This window comes from Cervus elaphus, chromosome 27, assembly GCF_910594005.1.
Source record: "Cervus elaphus chromosome 27, mCerEla1.1, whole genome shotgun sequence".
In the NCBI taxonomy this organism is placed as follows: Eukaryota; Metazoa; Chordata; class Mammalia; order Artiodactyla; family Cervidae; genus Cervus; species Cervus elaphus.
The window spans coordinates 34085545-34108798 of NC_057841.1; the positions used below are offsets into that span (position 1 = coordinate 34085545).

The 23254-nt window shown below is 36.0% G+C and overlaps 1 protein-coding gene across 7 annotated transcripts in view; it reads left to right on the plus strand.

Moving 5' to 3' along the window:
- The window catches only part of SS18 (SS18 subunit of BAF chromatin remodeling complex), a 71626-nt gene extending 53937 nt beyond the window's left edge, over positions 1-17689 (plus strand). For 5 of the 7 annotated variants that reach the window (XM_043888958.1, XM_043888960.1, XM_043888962.1 and 2 more), the window contains exons 8-11: positions 1179-1271; positions 1989-2108; positions 6508-6641; positions 15920-17689. In XM_043888958.1, coding sequence (XP_043744893.1) covers positions 1179-1271; positions 1989-2108; positions 6508-6641; positions 15920-15946 — 374 coding nt within the window. In that variant the 3' untranslated portion in view covers positions 15947-17689. The remainder of the gene's footprint in view (positions 1-1178; positions 1272-1988; positions 2109-6507; positions 6642-15919) is intronic. The other 2 variants (XM_043888959.1, XM_043888964.1) reach the window with 1 other exon arrangement.
- The last annotated feature ends 5565 nt before the right edge of the window (positions 17690-23254 follow it).

Here is a 23254-nt window from a genome sequence, read left to right on the forward strand (position 1 = left end):
TTATAGCAACAGTCAGTTTTCTTGAACAGCATTGGATGTTTTCTTACTACGTTTAGATACTTATGCCAGTAAATATGTAGATAAGGACCAGCAAACTTTTTTCTGTAAAGGGCAAGGGAGTAAATATTTTAGTCTTTGCAAGTCCTATGGTCTTGGTCTCAACTACTAAACTTTTGTGGTAGCATGAAAACAGCTATAGAAAATATGAATGGGTATGACTGTTCCAGTGAAACTTAATTTGCAAAAACAAGCCACTGGCTCTATTTAGACTACAGGCTGTAGGTTGCCAATCTATAATGTAGATACTTAGGAGGTGGTTTGGAAACACTGAAATACTAGAGTTATGAGTATTATATTTATTCATAACTATATTCTTCCTTCCTTAATTAGGTATTCTTCTAAAATTTAGTTCAGATTTTAGCTAACGGAAAGGTTTTTTCCCACAATTTCTTTGAGCAAATAAGTTAAAAGGACTAAGCCTAGTCATCTTGCAGGTGTAACTTATTGTGCCTTAAAATTAAAAGTGTGCTCTGGCACTTAACACAGTATTAATTTTATGAAGGTGTATGTTTATGATACTCTAGAAATATTTTCTAAAGGCTCCTAGAATGTCAGCATTAAGCAATATATTTTTGCATCTGAAAATACTTTGAGATACAAATACTTCAAGGAAGTTAATACAGAATGTGAAATATTTAAGTTTCTTTTAGGGGGAAAAAAACTTATGAGCTCTTTTATATTTTGCATTGTTTTAGCATATGCTGTGGAATTGGCGACCAGCAGAACAGGTGTTTGACAAAATATGATAATTGCTTCCTTTGCTTATTCTAATTTAATTCAGGTTATTTACATGTGAAAGGCCTAAATGCTTTCCTTTTCTTTTTTTAAAAAAAATGGAAGATAGAGTTTTTTTTCCCCTCCTTGATGAGGATTATCAGAGTTAAGACTAAATGTAATGTTTCTAAAACTGTTTTTTGCTTTAAAAAGAAAATGCACGTTATCTCAATATGAAAGCAATCACATTTGGTAAATATTTGGCTAATGCAATTGAAATTATTTTTTATGTATTTCCATTTCTTTTTCTTTTTTTTCAGTTTTATCTGAAAGTATAAATATATTTAGGGTTTTCACTCAGTGGCCATTAACGTTTCTTCCTGTCTCTTGTCGAATTGATGTAGGTCATAATGATTACGGTTATCAGCAACCGTCGTATCCTGAACAAGGCTACGATAGGCCTTATGAGGATTCCTCACAACATTACTACGAAGGAGGTATCTATATACCTTCACACACATACACATATATATCCCCTTCTACAGGAACAAAAATTCTTGCATAAGACAACTTCTACCCACGCAAAGCTCTCGTAGAATACTAGTTGCTGGCTGTCTTGAAAGTTCCAGGGAGCCTAGAACAATCAGAATAATTTTCTTACAAATATTTAAAATGTATAACCATGACTTGCCATTTCTAACAACCATAAAAAGACTAAAACATTTTAAAATAATTTTTTTCCCCGGTGGAAATTTTCTATTTGAACATAAATCCATCAATCCAATTTTTTTTTTCTTGTTGTGTGTTCACATATGTATAATTTTACATATAAGTTTAGTGCCTCTAGGAAACAGCTTGCTGATCTTGTGTAGCTAGTGTGTGCTCTTGTAGCTGTCTTTAATTTTTGTCTTTTTTATTTTATTTAGCATAGTCATGATCTTATGACTGTGATGTTCCAGTAAATGTAATGCTCGTATGGCAGAGACGCTGAAAATGCTGCAGTTCAACCTTGCAAAATTGGCTTTAACTGCAGTTTGTTTGGCCGAAATCCTTCTGTTTGGTTTGAGTTTTTTCTTTGTTTTGTTAACTTTTAAAAATCAATATAGCATTTAATTTTGTTCTTGTGTTGTTGGCTATGCATCTTAGAGGAAAAAAGTTAATTAAGCAAACTCCTCAGTATTTTCTTTTTGTCCTCTTCTCCAATTATCATGTAGGAAATTCACAGTATGGCCAACAGCAAGATGCCTACCAAGGACCACCTCCCCAGCAGGGCTACCCACCCCAGCAGCAGTACCCAGGGCAGCAAGGCTACCCAGGACAGCAGCAGGGCTATGGTAATTGCTTCTGGAAGTTTTAACTTTGTCCCTCCCCCCAAAATGTGGAAGTGGATATTTAAATGTTCATTTGAAAATTCATAGCTTTAGCTCAGTTTGCTCATGGAGTGTCTCTTTAAAATGTTCTTAAAACTAGTAGTCTGTTTAAGAGAAAGCAAAAACTGGAGATGGCTCATTGACCACAGGTAAGGTATAGAAAGTCATTTGAAATGAATTCATTAATTAATCAATTCCTAAACCTGTTTGGCATTCATGACCAGCCAGTAGCTTTGCATGTGCTTAGAAAACTGATGAGTTGGGTGATTACTAACAGTATCTACATAATCTGCTTGGCAAATTCGTTTCCAAAACTAATGACTGTTACCATGAAAAGTAACATTGATCCTTTAGTGTACAAATGAGGTCCATTTGGAATGTCTAGAGAAAATGTTTTTGTCATGCCCTTTTAAAATAGCAGTGTATTTTCCATGGGGGTAGGTTTATTGCAGGTATGTATCTTACAGAGTTTGGAGGAAGTATAGCCATTTTTTCTTATTATATTCTCACTGTAATATTTACTAGTTGGCTATCTATTAGATAGGGAGTGGGGAATGATACAGACCTGATATATCAGTCTGAAATATCAGTCTTAATTATCTATGACTACTTGAGATATAGGAAAATATAGTTCCTATGATAGGAGATATAGCTGCTTAATTAGATATCATCTTTTGCTAACAGGGTCTTTTTTTTTTTACGTCAATATGTCTAAATGACTGTGGTTCAGATCATGAGCTAGCTCCCTATTGCAAAATTCAGGCTTAAATTGAAGAAAGTAGGGAAAACCACCAGGCCATTCAGGTATGACCTCAATCAAATCCCTTATGATTATACAGGGGAGGTGACAAATAGATTCAAGGGATTAGATCTGGTAGAGTATCTGAAGAGCTATGGACAGAGGTTTGTAATGTTGTACAAGAGGCAGTGACCAAAACTATCCCAAAGAAAAAGAAATGCAAGAAGGCAAAGTAGTTGTCTGAAGGGGCTTTACAAATAGCTGAGGAAGGAAGAGAAGTGAAACGCAAAGGCAGAAAGGGAAACATATACTCAACTGAATGCAGAGTTCCAGAGACTAGCAAAGAGAGATTAAAAGCCCTTCTTAAATGAACAATGCAGAGAAATAAAGGAAAATAATTGAAGGGGAAAGACTAGAGTTCTCTTCAAGAAAATTGGAGCTAACGGGGCATTTATGCAGGGATGTACACAATAAAGGACAGAGGTGGTAAGGACCTAACAGAAGCAGAAGAGACTAAGAAGAGGTAGCAAGAATACACAGAAGAATTATACAAAAACGGTCTTAATTACCCAGATAACTACCATGGTGTGGTCACTCACTTAGAGCCATCCTGGAATGTGAAGTCAAGTGAGCCTTATAAAGCATTACTATGAATAAAGCTAGTGGAGGTGATGAAATTCCAGCTGAGCTATTTAAAATCTTAAAAGATGATGTTGTTAAAATGCTGCACTCAATATGTCAGCAACTTTGGAAAACTCAGCAGTAGCCACAGGACTAGAAAAGGTCAATTTTCATTCCATTGAATGAAAGAAGAATGTCCAAACTATCATCTAATTGTGCTCATTTCACATTCTAGCAAGGATATGTGCAAAATCCTTCAAGCTAGGCTTCAGCAGTATGTGAACTGAGAACTTCCAGATGCAGAAGATGGTTTTCAAAGAGGCAGAGGAACCAGAGATCAAATTGTCAACATTTGTATGATCATGGAGAAAGCAAGAGAATTCCAGAAAATCATCTACTTCTGCTTCACTGACTATGCTGAAGCCTTTTGTGGATTGTAACAAACTGGAAAATTCTTAAAAGATATGAGAATGCCAGATCACCTTAGCTGTCTCCTGAGAAACCTGTATGTGGGTCAAGAAGCAACAGTTAGAACCGGACATAGAATGACCTGTTCACAGTTGGGAAAGGAGTACTTCAAGGCTGTATATTATCACTCTGCTTATTTAGCTTATATGCAAAATGTAGGACTAGATGAATCACAAGCTGGAATCAAGATTGCCAGGAGAAATATCAACAACCCTCAGATACGCTGATGATACCACTCTAATGGCAAAAAGTGAAGAAGAACTAAAAAGCTTCTCGATGAGGGTGAAAGGGGAAAATGAAAAGCTGGCTTGAAACTCAACATTAAAAAAAAACTAAGATCTTGGCGTCTGGTCCCATCACTTCACGGCAAATAGAAGGGGAAAAGTAGAAGCAGTGACAGATTTTATTTTCTTGGCCTCCAAAATCACTGTGAATGGTGACTGCAGCCGTGAAATAAAAATACACTTGCTCCTTAGAAGGAAAGCTATGACAAACCTAGACAGTGTGTTAAAAACCAGAGATATAAAAAAAAAAAAAAAAAACCCAGAGATAGCACTTTGCCGACAAACGTCGGTATAGTTGAAAATATCGTTTTTCCAGTAGTTGTGTACAGATGTGAGAGTTGGACCATAAAGAAGGCTGAGCACTAAAAAATCGATGCTTTCGAACTGTGGTGCTGGAGATGACTCCTTGGACTGCAAGATCAGACCAGTCAATCCTAAAAAATCAACCCTGAATATTCATTGGAAGGACTGATGTTGAAGCTCCAATACTTTGGCCACCTGATACTAAGAGCTGACTCATTAGACAAGACTCTGATGCTGGGAAAGATTGAAGGCGAAAGGAGAAGGGGGCAACAGGAAATTAGATTGTTGGATACCATCACTGACTCAATGAATGTGAGCAAACTGGGAGATAGTAGGGGACTGGCATGCTGCAGTCCATGGGGTCACAAAGAGTCAGACCTAACTTAGTGACTGAAAACAACAACGTCTTACTCTTTTTATTCATTGATTTAAACTCTGCTGTTATTATGGGCACCTCTTTCCATCTGTGATAGCAAATCTGAGAACCAGAATCAGGCTAAAATTCTCTTGCACCTTTACCAATAAGCACTGAAATTTCAGTCAAGTATTGGAAGTTAGGTATTTTCCCCTCGTTGATCAGTTCTGGTTCCGTAATTCCAAATATGACTTTAGAAATATTCCATGTATTTCTTGTCTTTTTGAAGGGATATTCTTACTATTCTCAAATGGCATTTCCATTTCATGACCATTGGACATTTTGTACGTTGAATAAATAGAGTATTCTGGTTTTATTGTGTTTGTATGAAAACAAATGTTACATGGATCAGTCAGGCAAGTTTATTGAGTTAAGAGAAATATTTTCAGTGGAAAGAGAGAGTAAAAGAAATTTAGTAATCTGGGTTTAAGTGGTTAAATGCTTTTCTGTCTGACATTGGGTACCCTCATGGAAATGTTCCCACTTTGCTTATCTGTAGGTTTTAGTTGTCAAACTTCATTCTAATAGAAAATTTAGTTTTAATAATTGGGTGCATAATAATTACATAGTCAAAATAGTAGACTGATGGAATTTATTTCAGCTTGAAAATTTACTCTCTTGACATTCCTCTATAATCAGTGTTTTCTATGATAGGTTTTGAATGGCTGTGATTGAAAACTTTTAAGCAGGAAAGTATTTCAGCTTATGCTTTATAAAGCATTCTTGACAATAGACAGTAGTAGAATTTACGAAATAAACATATTTGTTTGGCAAGCCAAATTAGTCCCTTGTCTCTCACTGGACATTGAAATCATTCACTTAATGTATGTTAAGTGTTAAAGGTGATGGGTACAGAGTGTAACTTTTGAATCGTGCTTTTTCACATGCAATCTGTGGCTCTTCAAGTCTTCTTTAGTTTCTGTTTGTCAGTGTTTGTCAGTGTAGAGCATAAAGCTTTCTTTTGGTGATTGTGAATGTAAATCTGGAATTTACATGTAAAGTCATTCTTTGTGATTCTTCCAGTGATTGCAAGTGTAAATGTTGAGTTATACAGCTGCAACTATCACTGATTTCCAAACTTTAATTAGAAATTTCTTCAGTACTTTAATTTGAGTCTGCTGCTTGCTTTTTTTCTTTTACCCCTTGCTTATACTGGTTAACTTTCTAATAGAAATACAGATAAGTTTCCTTAACATCATGGAGTTCGTGTGCTTTACAACTTATAGTATTTTTTTATAATTTATTTTTAATTGAAGGATAATTTCTCTGTAATATTGTGTTGGCTTCTGCCAAATGTCAGCATGAATCAGTCATAAGTATACCTATGTCCCCTCCTTCTTGAACCTAACAGTATTTTTACTTATAAATTTTGGAATTTATTTCAAAAAGCATTTGAGAAGAATCAAGATAGCAAACTATTCTTTTGAGTTTAAAAATGAGAGCATAGTAACATCTAATTCTAAACCCTTTCTAGAATTCTAGGAACTTGCTGTATTTTCTTCTGGGGTTTTATTTGTGTTAATTATTTTGCAGGTCCTTCACAGGGTGGCCCAGGTCCTCAGTATCCTAACTACCCACAGGGACAAGGTCAGCAGTATGGGGGTTACAGACCGGCACAGCCTGGACCCCCACAGCCACCGCAGCAGAGGCCTTATGGGTACGACCAGGTAAGTTACTTGGCCAGCTGTGTGGCTGCCCCACTGTTTGCTCACTCTTGATTAGCTTAAATATTTTTCAGTTGGCAACTCATTTTTCCCTCCTTTTGTTTATAACATGAGTTAACCAAAAAAAAAGCATTTTCTCTTGAGTCTTTTTCATAGAATGCTAGCACAGTCAATGGCACCCCACTGCAGTACTCTTGCCTGGAAACTCCCATGGACGGAGGAGCCTGGTAGGCTGCAGTCCATGGGGTTGCTATGAGCTGGACACGACTGAGTGACTTCACTTTCACTTTTCACTTTCATGCCTTGGAGAAGGAAATGGCAACCTGCTCGAGTGTTCTTGCCTGGAGAATCCCAGGGACGGGGGAGCCTGGTGGGCTGCTGTCTATGGGGTCGCACAGAGTCGGACACGACTGAAGCGACTTAGCAGCAGCAGCATGGTTACTGTCGCGTATAAAACATGGCATTCTCCAGGCACCAGCATTCATTCGTGTTCATTCGTTTATAGTCTCTCTCTAGTCTTTACCCTGCAGGCATGCGTCCCTTAGCCCTTCCAAACATTATTCTGTATTCTAAACCCCCTGATTTCTCTTATTTCCCTCCTGCTTATTGTTCAAGACTCCTCAAGACCTGACCTGTTGAAACGTGGAGTCCGTCTGCGTCAGTGCACTCACTGGCTCTCAGCTTCATGTCAGCATGTTCACTCCACGTCCTCAGCAGCCACGATGGCCTTTCTCTTTCCGCTCATGCTCACAGCCTGTCTCTGCTGCCTCCTGTACCCCTATCCACTATGTCAGATGTTAATACTCTTTCTTTCTCCCCTGTTATCCTTCCTTCTGCTTCCTTTAGATAAGTATAAGTGTATCATCCTATGATGTCTGTGTTCTCTTAAACCTTTGCATCAGTAAATTGCTCAGGCTTAATAATCTGTGCTACAGTCATTGTTTTATGAATCTTCTCATACATGCTCTAAATTATTAAGATGATTTATTATGTTGGCAGGGTTATTTTTTTTTTTTTGATTGATTTTAGGTTTGTTTAATGACTTTACAGTGAGGAGAATCTGATCTGTTCACCACTTAAGCTGCCTAAATTACATTACTTTCTAATGTCAGGGTTACAGGACCAGTAGGAATGATCTAGTTTGAGGAACAAGTCATATACAATGCTGGTTAGATGCTGAGGCATGAGCAGCTCTTTCGTCAATGCTCTCCCAAGTCGACAACCCTCTTGTACTGACACTTTCTAGTTAGGTGGGAAAAATAAAAGGATGTGGACAGATAAGTAATATTAAAAAGAATATACTAAGATTAAGTCAAAGGATTAGGTAGAAGTTTTATTTAATTGTAAAATAAGTGTTGACTAGTGAGTATTTAAGGACAAGATCTCTGAGCAGATATAATTTAGGCTCATTCTAATCTACAGGATAGCTGTTGAAAAGTTGTCATTTACTCTGTAATTCAACAGATTTTTATTAATTTCCCATGTGTGCTGGACACTCTGTTGTGTCCTAGATGAGTGAAACAGGCCTGGTCCTTACAGCTCATGGAGAAACTCCCTCCATCTTCCTTAACCTCACTTTAGCCTTTGACTCAGGTTCCTATTTTCATTCTTAAGTGGTGTTTTTTAGCTTCTACATGACTACTGTTTCGTTCCTCTTACATTTCCAGTGATTCCTTTTCTATTTTCTACTTGTTTCTCATCTTTCTTTTACCCCATCAGTTTCTTTTATCAATCCTTGGCTTAGTTTTTCGGTCTGTATTCCTCCTGTCTTACATTTTCCGTATCCTTAACCCACCCTTCTCAACCCAACTCCAGCTCCATTTTTTCAGCTGTGTACAGAACATCTCTCTGGGTGTCTTGCCATTTTCTTCAGCTTCATCATTTTCTTTCTGACTTATCATGTTTCTGAATCTCCTAAGCTTATATCATTCATTAAGCAAATGGTTCTTGAGCAACATTTATATGCCAAGATGGGAACGTGTTAGGAAAATTAGATCAATATGGACTCTGTGTTTGTGAACTGAAGTCTAGGTGGGGTACAGACAAGTAAGTAGATGATATGATGTAGTGTGAGAAGGTACTTGTATGAGGGAAGGCAAGATTTTTGTGAAAGGGAGCGCTTAACTCAGATACATGTTCCTTGGGAAGTATAAGTGCAGGAGCTAGCTTGTTGGAGAGAACAGAATGGTATTCTTGTCAGAAAGAAGTGCACTCGTGAAGGACTAGTGTTAAGATATGTGGCTCAGTAAAGCAGAAGTGTGGGAGGAAGAGGCAAGAGTGGAGAGAGAAGCTAGGGCCAGGTTCGGAGGACTCTTGTCAGCCATAGAGGGGAGCTTGGCCTTCATCTTGATAATGGTGTGGCTCAACCGTATTGCATTCTCACCAGCAGTGAGTACGAGTTCCTGTCACTCTGCACCCTCATCAGCATCTGATGTTATCGGTGTTCAGAGTTGTGGCCATTCTCATAGGTGTGTGGCGTATCTCGTTTTATTTTGCATTTCTCCAATGACATATTATATAGACATCCTTTCATGTGCTCATTTGCCATCCTTATATCTTCTTTGGTGAGGTGTCTTTTCAGGTCTTTGGCCCGTTTTTTAATAGAGTTGTTTATTTTCTTATTGTTAAGTTTTAAGAGTTCTTTGTATAGGTTAGATAACAGTCCTTATCAGATGTGTCTCTTTCGAGTACTTCTTTGTTTTCTTGACTTTTCTTATTTTTTTGACATTGTCTTTCTCAGAGTAGAAAGTTTTAATTTTAGTGAAGTCCAGTTTATCAGTTATTTCTTTCATGGATCACACCTTTGATGTTGTTTCTATAAAGTCACCACAGAACTCAAGGTCACCTATGTTTTCTCTTATGTTACCTTCTAGGAGCTTTATTAGTTTTGTATTTTACATTTAGGTCAAGTTCTTATTTAAGTTAATTTTCTGAATTGAGAAAACCTTGATTGTTAAGATTTGTATCTAGATTCACTTTTTTGTATGCGGATGTCCAGTTAACTAGCACCATTTGTTGAGTGAGACCACTCTTGCATTATTGTATTACCTTTGCTCGTTTGCCAAAGATCAGTTGACCGTATCTAAGTGGATCTATTTCTGGGTTCTCTGTTCACTTCCATCGATATATTTTTCTATTCTTTTACCAATATCACATTGTCTTAATTGTTATAGCTTGATAGTAAGTCTTGAAGCTGAACATGATGAACTGATAAGTCATTGTTCATCTCCTCCAGTATTCCTTGGTTATTCTGGGTCTTCTGCCTCTCCATATAGATTTTATAATTATATTGTCAGTATCCAAAAATAACTTGAAGATTTTGGTTGCAATTGTGTTGAGTCTTTAGATCAAGTTGGGAAGAACTCAAAACAATATTGAGTTTCCTATCCATGAACATGGAGAATCTCTACATTTATTCAGTTCTTTTATTACTTTTTAAATTTTCCTTATACAGTTCTATATATATTTTATTAGATTTATACCTAAGAATTTAACTTGTGGGGGAGAATTCTTATGTAGATGGTATTGTTTTTAATTTCAAACTCCACTTGTTCATTGTGATAACTTACCGTGAACGGTGTGAGATTCATGATCTCTGAAGAAGATTTAGCTTTAGGACCAGAGACCAGGCTTGATCACTCAAGATCGTTTGTGTAGCAGAGTTTTATTAAAGTAAGAAAAGGGACAGAGAAAGCTTCTGACATCACATCGGATGCAAAGACAGACATCGGATGGGGGACAGAGAGTGGCCCCCTCGCTAGTGTTAGCAAGGGAGTTACATAGTTTTTAAATTAGCTATTACAATGAATCATAAGAATGTCTCAAGGTTGTAAAAATTTTACCAAACCCACTCCCACAGTTTACATTTTAAGATAATAGGATTAGAACTTAAAAACAGAAGGATTTTACCAGACCCACTCCCATAATATACATTCTAAGATACCAGGATTAGTCAGAAGATTTTCAGGAAGGAGAAACTGTCCTCAAGCAGGATACATTGTTATATAATCCTTAGTACAGAGTTTAAACTGAGTTGTTTGTTGTATAATCATCACTTCCAGGCTTAAAGAAAAAAATGTTTTATGACTCAGACTAAGGAACACAGAAAAAAAAGACGCTTGTCCTTTCCTCCTCTTTGAGAATTCCAGACCCCTCTCTTCTCCTCCTCCTCCTCGGTGACCCTGGACTTCTTATCAACCTGCCCAGGAATTGACTCTCTCAGTTGCTAGTGTACAGGGGACTTTTCTGTGTTAACCTTGTATCCTGCAACCTTGCTTATTAGTTTCAGGAGGTTTTTTTTATTGTTGATTCTGTGGGATTTTCTCCCGAGTCAGTCATGTCATCAGCAAACATAGACAGTTTTATTTCTCCTTTTCCAATTTGTTTATCTTTATTTCTTTTTCTAATTGCATAAGCTAGGAATTTCAGTACAGTGTTGAGAAAGAGTGGTGTGAGGGGACATCTCTGCTTTGTTCCTGATCTTAGCACAAAAGTTTCATTAGATCTTAGCAGGAAAGTTTCATTAAATACGATGTTGGATGCTTTTATTTTCTAGCATAGTATTTATCTCCATGTGACACATTATGTAGTTATTGTTTATTATCATACTCTCTTCCCCTAGACTGTCAGTTCTTTAAAGACAGCACCATGTCTGTTTTTATCACTGTTGAGTCTCCACCACCCAGGAACACATTGCTGTTATTGTTGTTCAGTTGCTCTGGTGTGTCCAACTCTTTGTGACCCCATGGACTGCAGCACGCCAGGCTTCCCTGTCCTTCACTGTCTCCCAGAGCTTGCTGAAACTCATGTCCATTGAGTTTTTGATGCCATCCAACCATCTTGTCCTCTTGTCAGCTCCTTCTCCGCCTGCCTTCAATCTTTCCCAGCATTGAGGTCTTTTCGAGTGAGTCGGCTCTTTGCATCAGGTGGCCAGAGTATTAGAGCTTCAGCTTCAGCATCAGTCCCTCCAATGAATATTCAGGACTGATCTCCTTTAGGATTGACTAGTTTGATCTCTTTGCAGTCCAAGGGACTCTCAAGAGTCTTCTCCAGTACCAGAATTCAGACACATCAGTTCTTTGGCGCTCAGCTTTCTTGATGGTCCAACTCTCACATCCATACATGACTGCTGGAAAAGCCATAGTTTTGACTGTATGGACCTTTGTTGGCAAAGTGATGTCTCTGCTTTTTAATATGCTGTCTAGGTTTGTCATAGCTTTTCTTCCAGGGAACACATTAAGTAGTCAATAAATACGGTGAGTGAACATATAAGACCTTTACTTCCTAAATCTGAATGGTGATCATAAGAATAAAGAAACCCCTGAAAAGCATTCTGACAGTAATTTTAAGACCTTTGTATGATTAGGTGAATGAAGAAAAGAAATTTAAAGATGGTTGATATTACTCAGTTATTGTTCAGTCTAGGGACTCTTCACACCATACACTCTAGAAAATCTCATTTACTCACAGGGTTTCAATTTACCGTGCTGTTGACTGTCAAATCTGTATTTCTAGTTTGACTTTCTCTTCTGAACATCAGGCACCTAGTAGTCATCTGCAATTAGAAATAGCATATCAGTTTCATATAACCAAAACATTTATAATCTCTGTGCCACACATTCCTCCTTTCTGTGTTGTCTATCAGAGAGAGGTACTATTGCCAAGTTAGAATGCCATGTGCCACATTTGGTGCTTAAGTCTTTCTCCATCTCCCTCTCTCCATCTGGTAAATGACAAAATCTTGTTAGCCTGGTTTCCTTCAACATTCTTGTATCCGTCCACTTCTAAAAGTGCCTTATCTTTGTTTAGACCATTAATATGTCCTGACTTCATCACAGGATGAAGGATTCTCCCATGCTATCTTCTTGCATCCTTTCCCATTCATTCTTTACTCAGAGGAATTTTGTAATTTAAAAAAGAAAAAGAAAAATTGAAGAAGCAGAGAGAGAGATGCTATGCTGAGGCCTAGAGAGTAGACGTGGTTGACCCAAGATGACTGAGGTGAGAAGTGGTGGAGCTGGGTGGTAAGTCCTGAGTGACTAGAGACCCAGTGACTGGACCCTCCCTGTACCAGGCTGCCTCCAGCCACACCAGCTGTGTGCAGAGCATCTTCATGCTCTTCTTCTTGAATAACTTTCTGAAGCAGGAATTATAATTATCCTCACTTGTCAGATGAGAAAATCAAGAAAGGGAAGGTAGGTAACTGGCCTCAAGGACAAAAAACTGTTAAGCAGAAGAGTTAAAACTAGAAATAGATTTCCGGCTCCAAAACCTTTACTTTTAACCCTAGAATTTGCTAATGGTTGCAAATATACGTATTTGGGGGGGCTTGCTTGTGATTTGATTTTATCCTAGCGAAGTGATTTAGTGTAGATCAAGTTACTTAAATTTTCAGGGCTTCAGTTTCTTCATCTATAAAATGGAGATAATGTGTACTGCATATGTAACAGATGAACACGAAGCACTTATTATGGTGTTTGACATCTGGTAATTAAGATCTTATTGAGACACATTAACAGTTAGCTATTATTGATATTAGACTTACATCTATTACTTCAAGCTGTGTGTTACCAAATAATCAGTAGCTTCTACTCCTTATTATTGTACATTCTTTTTTATTCTCCAGTTCCCTAAGCGTTTTTTACCCATTTTTTCTCCACTTTTGCTTTAGCTATGTCTGCTATTTGAATTGCCCCTTTTTTCTTTTCTCTGCTATTCAAATTTTACTATTTTATTAAGGCACACAGTCTCTGTGACATATTTGTAAAATTATTTTAGTTGTGTTAACCTTTTCCTTTCTGAATGCTTATAGAACTTGTTCTGTAACTAGACTTTATTTGTAAATCTTATTTTCCCTATTTTTCAGATTTATTACAGTGATGAACATATAATATTTGCTCAGTAAATGTTTGTAATTGCTTGAATATCATATTTGGCATACATTATTGAAGAAGTCTTGTGTGTCAGGCACTCATCAATACTTGGGGCCTAAGAATGGATAAGACCTAGTCCCTATCATTAATTCATACTATAGTAGATAGATTATAGCTTCTGTTTATATAGCACATCAGTTTTTACCTCTCTTCTGCATTCATGTCATTCATAATACGTGCCACTTGCTTTCATCATTACTATCTCATTATACACATTCACTAGGAGAGTGTTTCCTTCCAGCATTGAGGCTTGCTTATTTCTAATTTTTTTGTAATTTTTCAAAGTGCTTTCTCATGTCCTCTCTTATTTGAGTGTCCTAGCAAACAAGTGAGGTAGAACTCATGTAACCTTAAACAGAAAATTGAGATCCAGAGATGAGTATGTTACAGTCCCCACCTTATAGGTGAAGAATCTGCGTCTCAAACAATTAACAGTAGAGTTGGGACTTAAACTTAGTACTTAGGTAACTTTATAGTTGACTAGCAAGCTCCTGTACAGTAAGCGTTTCTTATCTCACACTTTGTACTGTAGGAGTTTTTGTGCTTCCCTGGTGGCTCAGGCAGGAAAGAACCCACCCGCAGTGCGGAAGACCTGGGTTCCATCCCTGGGCTGGGAGGATCCCCTGGAGGAGGGCATGGCAGCCCACTCCAGTGTTCTTGCCTGGAGAATCCCCATGGACACATGGGGTTGCAAGGATTTGAACACAACTGAACAACTAAGCACAGCACGTAGGAATTTTTAAACAAAGACAGCAGAGAGGAACCTCATGAATCCCTGTGTACTTACAAACCAACTTCAACAATTAACATTTTACCAATGTTGTTTTATATACTTTCCACCCTATTTTGTTGAGTATTTTAAAGCAAATCCTACCTATAAATATTTCTTTTTGTAATTTTATTTTTTTTAATGGCCTGTTTATTTTTGGGCTGTGCTGTCTTCATTGCTCTGCAGGGTTTTCTCTAGTTGTGGCAAGTGGGGCTACTGTTTGTGGTGCATGGGCTTCTCATTGCAGGGGCTTCTCTTATTGTGGAGCATGGGCTCAGTAGTTGTGGCCCATGGGCTTAGTAGCTCCCTGGTATGTGGGATCTTCCCAGAGCAGGGGTCAAACCCGTGTCCTGTGCATTGGCAGTTGAATTCTTAACCATGGGACCATCTGGGAAGCCCTGCACATATTATAAGATGAACTCTGACTTTAAATCTTTCTGAATATAATTATGTAAAATTCATCAAAATTTTTCAAACCTTAATTCTATTTATAGTGCATTATCTGCTTAGATATAGTGGTATTCAGCAGATTTTCAAGTATATCTACTTCTATGGAAGTGTAAACTTTTAGGGTACTACTTCTTATGGTATAGGAGGAGTTCAACTCTAGAATACTTTCTTGATATAAAATAATTAATGTGACTTAGAGGGCGGTATTTAGCCAGAGGAAATAGCTGATTATGTGCTTCCAGTGAGTACTGTTTTTGGAAAATAAGTGCTTTTATGAGCATCTTTTTAAAACACATTTAAGATGTTTTACTAAAGTATATTTTTTCTGGTCTCTCTTTGCTTCTACTTTTCTTCTCTTTTGGAGAAAAATATTTTCCTTCTCTTTTCTAAAAACCTGCTGTAACAGTTGTATACTGGACATTGTTTACCTCTCGTGTAGAATGTTGCTATTTCATTCATTACCTCTTTTATATCTATACTTTATTTTCTTTCCCTTGCTGTCAGCCTACAGGCCCTTCAAACCTACCTTATTAAAAGCAACAAAAGCAAAAAAATAAAAATAAAAGCAACAAAAGCACAACAGTCTTTCTTTGATTTTATGTACCAGCTGCCTATCTGAATATGTCTGCTGATACCTCACTGGCCTCAGGGAGAGGCCCAAATTCTGTAGACAGGCTATAGGTTCTTTTCCCCTTATCTCCCAGATATCTCTTCATCCTTGCTACTTGTCCTAACTTGGTGTTAATACATAAGTAATTATAATAATGTAAACAGTTACGAACTTTGTATACTAGCACATAATTTATACACTGATACACACCATGCCAGAGTTTAGAGCCAGAACTTCTCGCTCATTCCTGATCAATTCAGTTCATCAAAATTCACCAGAAACTTAAATTCTCATTATGTTCTGTTCTAGGCTCAAAGATTTTGAAATCCATTTGCAGTTGACTGTGATATCAGAAAAAATTTATAGAGATATTATATATACCTAAATATAGAACAATATCTGTATGTTGTGAAAATAGCTGCTTTTGCCATATGACAGTGTAAAGACTTACTTGTGATTTTCTGTGCAAACTATTATGGTCAAATGATCATCTAATTACGTTTTAAAATTTATCTTTTAGGGGCAGTATGGAAACTACCAGCAGTGAAAAGTACTTCCATTCCAGTAGCCAGGATCTACTAGCAGCCATATTGTCGCCTCAGCACTGTGGACACCTTCCTGTGAAGAGACCCTTCCATTCCATCTAGTTTTTGGAAAAACCTTGTGGATAAGCGGCTGTTTCATCCGTAAGCAGCCTGTGTGGCTTAGTTATAAAAAGGCTTTAGTAGCTCAAAAATACTCTTGATTTCACATGTCTACTCTAGATGGCAACATTGGACAGAAAATACAATGACATACCCAATTTGCAATGATTTCGGAACTGCGTTTCAAACGGACTGTTACAGACTGAAAGGTGTGAACAGCGTTGTATGTTTATGAAGGTTAAGGGAATTTAATACTTTTCCATAGATTCTTTTGTAAGGGGAAGAGGGAAATGTACACTTTTTACAGCAGCAATATTTTGTATATTATGTTTATTTCATGTGGTGAATATGCAAGGCGGTACACTACGCGCTGGACAGAATCAGAAATCCTCTGTTCATGGGGATGGGAGCACGTTGGATGCTTGATTGTGCTAGTCTGAAAATGGTGTTCTGTGAAGCTAAAGGTGAGGGGGAAGACAAAGCTCCCATACGTCCACTACTAGGTTCTTCAGAGGACATTCAGACCCCTTTTCTCTCTTAGCTAATCAGGGGCACTGTGGTACAGTTTTGAGTAAAAAGACATTTTTTTAAAAAGCTTTCCAGTTTTATGGACAAAAACCTTTTTTATAAAAGATCATTTATAATTCTGTTTTAAAATGTGAGGCAATAAGAATTGCTTCGTGTGGGATCTGAAGAATCTTGGTTAACAGTTGCGTGTAAGTCCTCTCCTAAAACAGCAATAACTGAACATGAAAGTTTTGATTTTACCTTGTTTGAGTAATCACTAGTAAACAATATCAGAACATTTTATAAATGATAGCAAAGAAGAGTCAACAGTGATGTATTTTATTTTTTAACATGAGAAGGATAATTGGTTTCTATAATAAGAATAGTTCAGGAGACTTTATAAACCTTCCTTTCAACTTTTCTTGACTGGAAATAATGCCATTTATAAAGGAGTATTTTTATGTTTCCCCCTTTTTTATGTTGGTTAATAGAACACAGAGGTGTTTAGGAAAATGCTTGCTGATGAGGTTTATTCTAATCTATATTAAAAGCATAGAGGTTGCATTTCAGATCACTCTGTTTTATTAGCATGGTCTATTTAATCATACTTGAGACTGTCCTGTGCCTGATTGTTTGAGCTGAGTTCAGGGATTTTGCATTAGGCAGGAAATCATGCATTGAGAAGTTTATAACCACAATTCTTTAAGCGTAATCTGAAAACGTCTAGCCCAAAGGTAAGTTGCTATTTTCATCACAGTTGCCTGTGCCCAGGGAATAAGGTATATTCTTTATAATTGGATTGTTTTTTCCCACTTACAACTGGAAACAAAACAGAAGGGGTGCCATAAATTTGAAAAAGCAAAATGTACTGTTCTCAACATCCTGTAACCAAAAGGAGAAATTTTAATGTGTCTCTGTGTGTATGAAAGAGAGTGTGTGCGTGTTTTAAAGTCTGAATAAGGCTGTTTTCAACATGGTCAGTAGAAAATGGACATCAAATTTGAGCAGATAAAGCATGGACAGCCTTATTGTGACTGAAATGCTTTTAGGTTCTGTGCCAATTTTCCACCACTGTGTACTTTGTTGCTATTTAAAACTGTATCAACTCTAACAGAAGAATAAATTATTTGTGATTTTAATTTTCTCATTTGTTTTTTTAAATTAGATCTCTTTGACTCTCTTGTTCTGTCTGGAGACTGTGCTGTGGGTTTTTTATATAAGTTAGTCTAGTATAAGCAGACTATATTTGTATTCTAGGACTTTATCAAAATTCTCTTGTCATGCCCAAGTTAATTAGAATTAACTGTTCAGTAATCAGAATGTTGTGTGGGCTGTTTGTTATGGAATTCTTTCTCTGAAAATGAAGTCCATGAGGCTATAATCAAGATGACTGAATTAGATAAATGAGTTGAGGAGACGAAATTGTGCTGAACCCAACCTGGTGTAGATATGTTATCTCATTTGAAATAAGCTCAACTGACATTAAGAAATAATTTGTCTTGCCAACCCATCTTCTGTTGTCTTATTCTTCTTTTAATGGAAACTAAAATTGCAATTTTAATAAGCAGAATTTCCTCTAGGACTTTCTTCCTGGAGACTACCGCATTTGCAAGGTTTAATTGTTTTATAACAGTCCTGTTTCGTAGAAGTTTTTAATTGGTGGTGACAAAAATTACCTTACTCCTTTGATACCTAGTAAGCTGAATAACTTTACCAGTAGCTTTCTACCAAGTTTGACATCACCATATAGACCATATATTGTAAAACTGGAAATTTCGTTTTAGCAAAATGTATTATTATGAAGAAATCATACCATCCCATGAAATTCCAGAAGCAAAACATTACTAAGAAGAGCAGGGCAGTTATTGATCAACATTTAAAACTATTTAACTGTGCCAGTTTCGGCATTTGAGAGTATGTTAGTAGTCTGTACAGCTTTGATGGCAAATTGTTTTTGGTTTTGTTTTTAATTTTTTAATGGCATTTTCTGTGTGTGTGGAGAATGGCATGAGGATCTTGGTGTACCATAAATCCGAATGAGGCACTTAGCAATTCGTGGCCAGTCTTGTGTTGTCTTTACACCCACCCACAAATTGAAGCAAACACTATGTCCTTTGATTCTTTCAATAAGTATCTCTAAAAGATAAATACTTTTTATTTTTTTTTTAATTTATTTTTTTTTGTTGGTTATCCATTTTATTTATTTATTTTTTTTTTACTAGTTGGAGGCTAATTACTTCACAACATTTCAGTGGGTTTTGTCATACATTGATATGAATCAGCCATAGATTTACACGTATTCCCCATCCCGATCCCCCCTCCCACCTCCCTCTAAAAGATAAATACTTTTTAAAGTAACACCTTGGTACCAGGATTCTTCCTGCTCTGGAAATTTTGTATTTTCATTGTTAGCAATGAATAAAAAATCATCTCAGAATATGTATGGCCAAATTGCTACCTTTTCTTTCATTTTAAAAAGTCATTTATATTAAATCATTAAGGTATTAGCAAAAGTATACTAAGTGTACAGTCTTCCTAATTTCATTTCTCAAATGTAACACTTGTTAAGAAGGTTTGATACATTTCTTCCAGCTTGATTTTATACACATAAGCTGAGATATTATTCTCTCTTTTTAAACAAAATTGGAATTTAACTAACCACACTGTTTTGCAGCTTTTTTTTTTTTTTAAGGTAAAAAATATCTTGGATTTTTTGTTTGTTTTTTTACAATTGCAAAAGCAAAGCTTTCATAAACTATCTGGCAAGGTGTTTTTGGTTTTGTTTTTATATGATTGTTGGAATATTTCTAAACTATAAATTTTAGTATGTTAGGTTTAAGGCCATGTACATTATTATCTTCCTAAAGGATATATCCTTGCTAACACGAGATTACTAACCTTGTTAATTTTTGCAATTCTAATAGGCTTCTAAAAAATGCTATCTCAGAATTTAATTTGAATTACATTTGATTTATTTGTAAGTTTGAGCATCCAAAATACTTAAAGGGAGTTTATTATTTTTTGCTGTGAAATGGCTTTTAATATTCTTTGTATATTTTTCTTTGGGCATATGAGAGAGATAGGAAATTATATAAATACATATACACAAATTACAAAATTATATATGGTTCTCTAAATGCAAATGTTAATTCTCTTTCTATATTGCCCATCTCTTTAGTCTCTATTATTTAACTGTAGATATACTATTGATATCTTTCACTGTATTAAAGTTGTAAGACTTCACATATTCAATTTCATAACTTCTTAGAACCTCCCTAACTTCCAAATTTATGAGAATATTCCCCATACTTATTTTAATTTTTCTAAAACTTACTGTACGTGATATGATTTAGAGCATTAGTTTTTATCCTATGTGATAACCAGTTGTTTCAATATCATTTACTGAATAAACCAATTTATTTGAGAAGTCACCTTATTTTGTTTACCTAAAAAATTAATTATAGCTAAGACATGCTTGATTTATGCCATTTCAAAGACTAGTTAGATTTATTTAAATATAACTTCATTTAGCTGGCATAAAGTTATTAATTTTTCCCCCTCACAAGGGTTTTGCTATTGGGTAAGAGTTAACTGCAATGGTATAAATAATGAGTGGCTTCTTAATAGTAAGAGAATTATTGAAATATACATTACACATACACATTCATATATATGTATGTATTATATATTTGTATACATGTGGATAAATGTATGTATATAAAAAAATTTTTTTCCTGATAGAGATCTATAGTTTAAGAACTTAGATGTGTGAGCATTGCATTTATGTTTAGGCTATAATTTGTAACTATGGTAATATTCTGAGAGGTTTTTTGTGAGAGGTACATTATAAATAATTATTTAATGTTAAAATAGGTGAATGGAAAATCCTGAATATTATGAGGATTTTTTTCATCACTTTTGGTCTCTTTGAAATACTGATGACAATCAGTAGTCTCCTCTCTTCTTTTAAAAATAATCCCCAAGTTTTGGGTGACACATGGCCACCTACCTAGTGACTACATTTTACAGCTTCCTGTGGAAGAGGGGCTGGAGTGATGTGTGTAACTTCTAGATAACATTTTTAAAAGTATGCTCCATTTTCTCTCTTCCAGTTCCCAAGGGCTCTCTTATCACATATTAGTGGGGAGATCTGAACTTAACATCTTAGAAAATTACTTAGAGAATGACAGTGCAACTAAATAAGATGAGAAGTCTCCTGAATGGCCTCATGGACCCCCGTACTGCCTGTCTGCCTGGATGATGACATGAGAGAAGTAGCACTTCTGTCTCATGGGGCTCTTTGTTACAGCAGCAAACCCCATACTCTAATGTAGGGTCACGTAGGGGAGGGCCAGTTCATACTACCCTGTACATATTCTGTGTGGAGTCATAGTTTTTAGAAGTGACAAGTTTTTATTGTGTGTGTAGTGTACTTTGTATTTAGTTCATATTCTTAACTAGTGAAACAGGGTAAAACCCACCATATTTCCTTTAATATCATATTCAGCTTTCCACCACTTGAATTAGCTGAATGCTATATTTAGTAACAATAGATGTAGTTAAAGTACTGGTAAAAATATACTTACTATTTATTATCATTTGGCATATTTATAAATTTTATAAATAGCATGTTTTCTGAATACTTACTTTGAGGATTATGTTTTAGATAGGACTTCATAAAATCTCTTGTGTTTTTAATTTTATTATGGCTTCTTCTGCCCTAACTTGATCTTTGGACTTTTTTCTCTAATGCTTTTTTGCTATTTCCTTAGCTTTCTGACTTTGACTATCTGAAGTGTATACATTGATTCTAGTTTACCTGCCAACTTTGCTTTTGGGGGGGTGGGCGGGGAAGATGTACTAAAAGCATTCTAATTTTATACCTGTAATAGCTTTTATCTTTCAGTTTCAGGTCAAATATAAAGGATTTAATATCTGTAGGAAGTGTAACTATATTAGCTATGGAAGGATATCTTGGAATATTGATTATTTTTCATACTTTTTCATACACATCAAGTTTTCTGCACTTTTAGGACTCCTGACATCATGGAACAAAATACTGTTTATAGCTATCAAGGATTTTATCTTCTATTGATGCAACTATACCAGGGGATTATTTCTGTTAATGGTTAGCTTAGTAAATTAAGAACAAGGAAGTGTGGCAGTGACTTTCTTTTCAGTACTAATATTAGTCTATCCATAGAAATCCTATTCCTATTCATTAATTTCAGTATTCCATTCTTTCCCAAGATCTTGCTTCACAGCAAGCTTTCATACTTCAAACTCACCATGTTAGTGCTCAGTCCTCATTCCCACATAAACACAACCATTTTGAAAACATGAACTGATATTAATTACCCCCTTGGCACCAGAATTCAGGATTTCCTGATGCGGCACGCTAATGTAAAATGCATTAGTGCAAATGCTGGCTCCAAGGGGTAATACTCTCTAAATAAACACAGCAATGTTTTTCTTTATTCACGATTCTCAGGCTATTCTAAAAGTCATTCATCCTCCTCCAGCCCCCTCCCCCTCCCATAAGCATTTTGAGTTTTAATGAGTTATAACTGGATTTTTATAAGAAGAAATTGAATTCCAAGTTGCAAATCAGTGGCACTTGACTCTTTGGTTCTTTGAAATAAAATATACGTCAATGTTCCCATGATTAAAGGACTTTGGACCATAATTTACAATAATCTTCTGGGAGGTAACAGTTTATGTCATTAATATCACTAAATAGATCACTTGATATTTAAATTTCTTTGGAAGTGGAAAATGATTAAGATCAGTCACTCAGAAAGAATGTGTATGGATTTTTTTGGGTTTGTTTTAGGGTGTGTATGGATTTGAATATTCCATGTAGACTTCGATCAAGTAGGGATGGTTCATGTTTTGATGTATTATCTCGAAATGCATACTAATACTGCTACTGTAAGATAAGACAGAAAAGGAACCAAAGCAGATATAGTCAAGCTCAAAAAACCAAGTATCTCTGTGGAGCAAAAACAGAATAAAAATGTGAATTGGTGAGTGAGACTGAAACCACAGAGCACCTGGGTTTTGAGTCTAGAAGCAGGTAGTGGTACTTAAGAAATTGGCTCCTGTGAAGTAATAAAAACTAAAAGTAATAACAAGATTGGACACTGGAGCCACGTTTACTGTTTAACATCAGAGAAGCTCAAATGTGACTCTTCCCAACTGTTCACACATCCAAAAGGAGGTTTTGTTTAAAAAAAAAAAATCTACTGATGATCACTATCTAGGGCCTTCTTTCCAGGCAGCTAAGTATAATGAAGCTAGATAATACATATTTAGCATCTTAATATGGAGCAGAACCAAGGTATTCTGAAACTTGGTAATTAGATCTAAAATATTCCTAAAATAATTATTGTAGGGAAAGAAGCTTTTAGAGATTTGGTTCTGAATTTTCTGCAAGGGTCCAGGAGTACAAATGGAAAGGCAGAAAGACAGAAGAAGGGTAGGGAAGAGAGGAAAAAAGTACAAGTAAAGCCTTCTTTAAATAAACCCATGAACTAAAATTTCAAGATATGTCAGAATCACTTGGAAGAATATGTATTCCCACTATATAAAATTAAATGTTATGGAATGGTCTGACATTTTAAAATGTGAATGCTTAAGCAGCTCAAGGAAATTTATCCAGTCACGTCCTTGAATGGATATGAAATTACAAAACAAAAACATGA